General features: G+C 44.4%; 1 protein-coding gene across 1 annotated transcript; it reads left to right on the top strand.

Moving 5' to 3' along the window:
• The first annotated feature begins 184 nt into the window (after positions 1 to 184).
• On the top strand, positions 185 to 4,151 carry SIX4 (SIX homeobox 4). The gene is made up of 2 exons (XM_010146588.1): positions 185 to 905; positions 3,355 to 4,151. Exons 1-2 carry the CDS (start codon positions 185 to 187, stop codon positions 4,149 to 4,151), a joined length of 1,518 nt encoding a protein of 505 aa, XP_010144890.1.
• The last annotated feature ends 3,163 nt before the right edge of the window (positions 4,152 to 7,314 follow it).

Genomic DNA, 7,314 nt, shown 5'->3' with positions numbered 1-7,314 from the left:
TGGGCGAGCGGCTGGTTTGATGTGTGATTTTTCTGAGAAACCTTCCCCCCTTATCTCGAAGTTCGTTTAAAGTGTCTTGTAAAGGCAAAACACACAAAAAACCCAGTGATTCGGGAAAACTCTCACAAACTGCCTCAGCACCAGGAGTCCTCCTTGGTGCAGAGCTCGCTGGCACGCCCTGGTAATGCAATGTCATCTCTCCATCTTCTCCCATAGCGAGTCCGACGGCAACCCTAGCACAGAAGATGAATCAAGTAAGGGACAGGAGGATTTATCTCCCCATCCGCTCTCCAGCTCATCCGATGGCGTTACCAGCCTCAGCCTTCCTGGCCACATGGAACCCGTCTACATGCAGCAGCTCGGAAACACTAAAATAGCCTTGAGCTCATCTGGTGTCTTGTTGAATGGAAACCTCGTGCCTGCCAGTACCTCTCCCGTCTTTCTCAATGGTAGCTCTTTCCTTCAGGGACCCAACGGTGTCATTCTCAACGGACTCAGCGTGGGGGCTTCGCAGACGGTTACCTTAAATTCGCCCAAAACCACGTCGAGCGTTGTGAGCAACGGGGTGTCCATTACTGACATACTGTCGTCTTCGTCAGAAGATGTTAAGGACTTCAAACTCCTTCAGGCTTCGGTCCCCAATGCTGCAGCAGCCACCTTCAGCCCCAGCAACATCCCGGTCTCATTCCCAGGATTGATACCGAGCTCAGAGGTGAAAAGGGAAGACGTACAAACTGCTGCTTCCGAAGATGGAGGCTCCATAGTTACTTTTACTGCTCCTGTCCAAATAAACCAGTATGGCATTGTCCAGATCCCCAATTCAGGAACAAATGGCCAGCTGCTGAACGGAAGCATCGGTTTTTCTTCTCTGCAGCTGCCTCCTGTTTCTGTGGCAGCTTCACAAGGTAAAAGTGTTGTCTGTTATGGTAAAAGGTACGAAAAAAAAAAAGTTGGGATCAGGCACACTTAGCCTTTTAGAAGCTGTGGTCTTTTTCCTCCTAGGTACCAGGCTTGTATCTCAGCCACGGCCACACGCAGCATATCACATAATACCTTTTGCCTGCCTTTATAGTGCATTGTGCTCATGGGGACACTGTTAGATGAGGCTGAGCTCCTGCACTAAGAGCAGAGAGGAGACCTGGTATTTTACACCCCTTTCATCTCGTGCTGTTCTCAAAGTCTGTGATACCAGCCTTCACAAATATCTGTAAATTTTACACATATCAGTAATTCAAAATATTCCCCATTTGCCATTGAATTTTTTTGATGAGAAGGTTCATAAAAATTAAAATTGCAGCAGCTGGAAATTGTTACTATTGTTGTTCTTGTGGTGGTTGTTTTGGGTTGGTTTTCTTTTTTTTTTTAACCAAAGCATTTAATGCAAATAAATTTTAAATTGCTGTAGACACAATAAGACCAAGCAGTTACGCACGTACATTTTCTGTCCTATAAGTGAGAAAGATTAAACTGCAGAGAAACAATAGAAATATGGAATAGCTCATAGATAGAAAACACGGGGATATTTGGATAAAACTGCCCTCAGTCCAAGGGAAATAATGTCATCGCAGGTTCACGTGCCAAGTGTGCAGGCTCCTCCCCAACTTTTGTGTTAACATACCATAGGCTGAAACTTGTGGCCAGCCAGGAAGAATCCCAGGGAGCACAAGCCTACTTCTAGATCCTTGTTTTGAAGCAGGTCAGTTATAAAGCACAACTGAACAGCTTTGTTACTTGCTAACTGCTTGGTCTTTGGTTATGAAAATGATTAAACTTGAATGAATCTCCCTAGTTTCAGGAGCCTTGAGTTGATGAAAATCAAACTGTGCTCCTGTTTGCTTACTGGAATGAGACGTGTACAGGGAGTGAATGATTCTTGCTGTTAAAGTAGTAGGGGGAGGGGCACTGAAGCTGTACCAGCACGTTTGGAATGGATGCAAAACTGTAAGATCCTAAAATGCGGCAGTCACTGGAAGTTGCCGGTGCGTAGTTTGACCAAGGTGGGAAGGCAAAGATATTTGAATACCACCTGTAGTTAGAAAAGCCATTTAATCCACATGTTCCAAGGCATAAACTGACAGCCAGCAAAGGTGAGAAAGTTCTGTCCCTTAAGTAGTGTGGAACTATTGTATCTGGAAGTCTTAAGATGCGTAGTAAGCCACTCTAGGGAATGTTTTCCCCATTATTAAAAATAAGTTTCCAATGGAGTGATCCACCCTACATCTAGTCTGATACAGAAAGAAGTCAAGATCCGTATTTGCTGCTTTGATTTCTTCTTCTTTTTGTTTTTTTTTAACACAAGAAGGATGGATAGCTGGCTGCCTATTCCACGTGAAGCATGTTGTGGGCTATTTTAAGTAGCTGCAGTAAATGTTACCTTATTGCCAGGTAACTTCAAGTTGCCTTGCCTTATTCTTCCAGTTTATGCATGCGAGTAACTTCTTCCAAAAGATCGTCATTGATTAATGGAAATGAATAGGAAGCTAAAGGATTCCTTAGGTGAGGAATGCATCTTCAGTCGTGTTCTAAAAAAATTCAGGTGTCCCCAGCTGTAGCCTCTTAAAATTATAATTAAACTGCTTTGGAGAAAGGTATTTGAAGTGGGACCCTGTCCCGAGCCCCAGTGTATCTTATTTTAAGAATGATTGTAATGACAACCTACATAGCGTGTCCGGTAAAACCAGCGGTCTCTGGGCACCACTTCTTGCTCTGGCTAGCTACAACAGCGCGTGAACAGTGCCGTGGCCTACAGTGAGGGTAGACAGTGGCTGGGAGGCTTTACACAGCGTGGTAGGGTCAAGCTTTTAGAAATACGTGGTAAAGTGAGGTGAAAGGCAGTACATCTGAATGCCTGATGGACTGCCTAGTTAACCTGATAGAAGTTACTGGTTTTTGAAGTTTTCTCTGCCGGGGTCGACTCAGGTGGGTTCTGCCCAGCAGTAGTGGATTTCATGTGACGTGTCTCCAGTTTCCCACACACAAGCTGTAGTCTGTCACTGAACTATCTTTAATAGCTTTTCATGCTTCTATTCTTAGGAACTGAGTGGTGGTGACTAGTGAAGGCCAAAGCACGTTCGTTTCAATCACATGGCCAGGGACTGTTTGCCCCTTAAAGATACCTAATATACCAGGACCCTTTTGGGTTCTTTTTTCTAGAAGCAGTTCCTATTAAAGGCTTTTATGTCTTCATACCAAATTTTCTGTCACCTGTTACAAACAACGCAGCTGTGTTGCATGAAATATTAGTGTATGTGTGTACTGCAAACACAAAAAAGACCAAAACGTCTTAAGAAAATGCCTGCACAACTCTGCCGACTGTACTCAGTGTTTTCCTTTCTTCTGCTTCCCTTTCCCTAGGTAATGTGTCGGTAAATCCCAGCACATCTGACGGAGGAACTTTTACAACTGAGTCTTCAACAGTGCAGCAGGGGAAGGTTTTCTTCAGCCCCCTCACTCCGAGTGCAGTCGTGTATACGGTTCCCAATTCAGGCCAGGCAGTAGGCTCCGTCAAGCAGGAAGGACTGGAAAGAAGCCTTGTGTTTTCTCAGTTGATGCCAGTCAGTCAGAACACACAACTGAACGTGAGCATGTCTTCTGAAAACATATCCAGCGGAGGTCTCCAGTCCCTAGCCTCCTCGCTAGTGAATGTAACGCCCTCACATAATTTTTCCCTCACACCACCAACTCTTTTAAATGCTGCAGAACTGAACTCTGGTATCACGGAGAGTCAGTCCATGTCATCGCCCATGACCAGTACCTCTACCGTGATATCGATCAGCAACACTAACTATGCAACCCTTCAGAACTGTTCCCTCATTACCAGTCAAGATCTGTTGTCCATTTCTACAGCACAGCCCGCGCTTGGAGAAATAGTTTCTGCAGGCGGAGACCGTGTCAGCCACCCTTCTGCACAAGTACATCAGGATTTTGCCAGAGAGCACAGGTTAGTTCTGCAAGCCGTACCTGAGGTCAAAGAGAATTTCTTACCGAATTCTGAGAGTAAGTCAACTGGCAATTTAATGATACTGGATTCAAAATCCAAATACGTCATGAGTAACATGGTTGACACGGTTTGTGAAGAACTGGAAACAGACAAAAAGGAACTTGCCAAACTGCAGACAGTTCAGATGGATGAAGATATGCAAGACTTGTAACTTTTTTTTTTTCCCCTTGCTTTCTGTTTTAATAGATAAGTCTCCTGTTGAGGCCCTAACAAGCACCAAGTGGGTTTTTTGTTTGTTTGTTGGATTTTTTTTTTTATTTAAGGAAAACAGAAGAACATTAAATGGTCTCAAGTGATGTACAGAGGCATCTCCAGCAATGGAATGAAGTTGCCACACTTGGTTTGCATGCAGTGTTCTCTTTTAAGCAGATTAAAGAGAAAGGAAACACCAGGGCAAGTACAGGTTTGGCTAAGAGATACTACCCTGATAATTTATCTAGACTCTTCATAGTACGACATACTCTCAACAGTAAGTACACACTCCTAACTTTAGGTAGAAAACAAAAATCTCGCTCCGAAAAGGTAGAAACAATGCAGTTATTTTTGCTGTTTACTTCTAGTCCATGGGCATTGAGAAATTTTTTAAAGGAACTCTAGACGATACCTCACCGGCTACTTTTATGTTGTTTGAGGTTAAGAAACGAAACAAAATCATAAATAATGTTACTGGTGTGTTTGCTTTTTTCCCAGCAGGCTTGCGTTCAAACCAAAAATCTTGCATCAAACATTTACAGGTTTCTAAATGCTACAGCTAGCATTTTGTCAGTGCACCAGAAAAGGCATCATTTGAAACTCTAATTATGCAACTCAGAAGCTTTCTCTCCAGTATGAATGTAAATATTGTTTCAGTTCTTATAAAGGAGACTTTTTTTAAGTTAGTACAATGGATTTTATTTATGGTTTATGTTCCCTTTCACTTTAGACACAATGCATTGAAAAGGAAAACGTTTTCTGGCTGTTTTAATTTATTTTTATTGTTTGAGCAGGAAGTAAACTTAGTTATTTCTGACAAGGTTTTACTTTTTTTGTAGTTTTTCAAGCAATAGACTGTAAAAGTAAAATGTTAATCACACTGAAACTAGAAAATGAACTCCCAGTCTCACAAACCCAGGAGGTCCCTGTCTCTACCCCCTTTGTCTTTGTGTTCAGGGGTTTTTTGTTTGTTTGGTTAGTAATTTGCGAAATAGTTGAACCTTCTTTTTTTTTGTGTATTTTTTACAGAATTCCACGTGCCTTTCTTCCTAGTGGCCTTATCTTTGTTACTAAAGCACAGTGGTGGGAGGAATAAAAACACTGATTTGCAAATATCCGTCCTCAGGGCCAGTCCTGATGCCTTACTTCTGCAAGTAGACCTGCTGACTTCGGTACCCCTACTTGCACGAGTAAGAAGAGTTTTAAGTCTTTTGGTCATCATGGGTGACATTTACTAGCGGTGCAGAGAGCCAAAGATAGGTCCTTCTGCACCACGTCAGCAGGGCAGGAGGAGTCTAGAGAGGGACCACAGGCAGAGCCGTTGTCCCGAGGGAAAGGTCTTGGCCTCAGCCACGGGCAGATGAGCAGGAAAGGTTGGATGGGCAGGCCAGGGAAGTGAGCCCCATGTTTACACAGACCCATTGGCTAAATAGCCCGTGTGGGAGGGCTTCAGCTGCTGTTCAAGCAAGCAGGCCCCCATCCAGGAGTGCACTTATGCATGTATTTATACATCCTTCCAGAATAAGCAGCGTGGGGGCTGACGGTGGGAACTGCAGCTGCCCAAAGGGCTTGTGGGAGCAGCCGTGGTCTCTGCCCAGCTGGGGATGGGTCTGCTCTCCCTTCACCCCTTTGTGCTGTATTGGGGACAGCAGAAGCAGGCGGGCTCTGGGCAGGTGGAACAGATCTTACCTTTCCTCCAGAGCAGTTTTTGTAGCATGGAAAAGCACATCCTTAAGCTTTAAAATAATAAGAAGAATGCATTGTATAAAAATGACATGCTGTTCACCTTTGTGGTTTGGTTTTGTTATTTTTTTATTCTAATGTGAATATACACAGTAAGGTAAGCACGTATTACTCCTCCTCGTCAAGACTCTGGTCCGAAGCCTTTGGAAGGCAATGGGAAATGTTTTCATAAGCTTCTGTGGGCTCCGAATCAGGCTCAGAACAAATGAGATCACTTGTAAAGGACAAAAAATGGAAAGAGAATAGCTGTAGCACATCCCAGTCTGTTTCTGTCTCGGTTGTTAACTGCCTCTGTGGAAAGCCTTTGAGGCGTGAAGGTTCTTCTCTGTGCGCTGTGAGCATGGCATAGGCATCCTCACTATTGTTTTTGCACTATATTGAATACAGCGTGTTTTGCAAGGTGTTCTGCGGAACCTTGAAGCTGAGCTCTGTCGGTAAGCACCGGAGTCCACGCTGCGAGCCAGAGTCTCTAGGGCTGCAGGGAAAGGGAAGGGCGAGTGTGCAAGGTGTGCGTTTTGCAGCTGTACGAGTGGCTGGTGCTCTGCAGACTGAAGCTGCCCATCAGCAGTTGGCTGTCCTCACCTGCTCCCAAGTTAAAGCTTTAAAGTGGAGATTATCACAAGCAGAACGTGGAGCTATACGTTCCCCTGGCACAACTTCCCTTGACATTCAGGGGATCTCCTCGTGAGCAGGGAGTCGGATAGTCCAGAGTTCTCGCTGCTCTGCTTGTTTATCTGTTTGCTGGGCTCCCGCATGAGCAGTCTGTGTCCCACCTCTTCTTCGCCCATCAAACCAGGATGATGACGACGATAACAGTAACTGTATCTGCTTTGCATGAATTTGGAAATTAAGCAGGGGCCTGTGTCATTGCCGTATTACCAGAGAACGTCTGTGTGGCTCTGAGGGACTTGTTTAGGCCTTAACATCTTGTCTGTGAAGCTCAGACTATATTTGGAGGCATGCTAGAGAGTATTTCAGAGCACTCTCCGTTGTTGGCGTGACCAGGTCTCGCAACTGAGAAGGCTCTGGTGTTACGCCAGTACCTGTTACTTTTGGGGTTTAATTTTTCCTCCTTTGCATTCGTTGTGTTACTGAAGCTCTGAATTCCATGGCTTTGCTGCACAGTTGACGTGAAAACTGTGTGTGTTGTTACAGTGGCGTATCTCGGAGTGTCTGGTACTTCTGATAGGAGACTTCCCACTCTTCAGTGGGAGTGGAGGGTGTATATAAAAGCAGTGGTTTGGGACAAAGTAAGATTAATCTATTCTAGTCTTCCAGATACCAAGTAACTTATTTTATTATTCTGGTTTACTCTTTCTTTCTCCCATTGAAAATAAGTGTCGTTCCCTCCAGACAACGTAGTTATAACAACCTCATGT

Source organism: Eurypyga helias, unplaced genomic scaffold (genome assembly GCF_000690775.1).
Source record: "Eurypyga helias isolate BGI_N326 unplaced genomic scaffold, ASM69077v1 scaffold47972, whole genome shotgun sequence".
Classification (NCBI taxonomy): domain Eukaryota; kingdom Metazoa; phylum Chordata; class Aves; order Eurypygiformes; family Eurypygidae; genus Eurypyga; species Eurypyga helias.
This window is presented reverse-complemented; position numbering and strand designations above follow the sequence as displayed.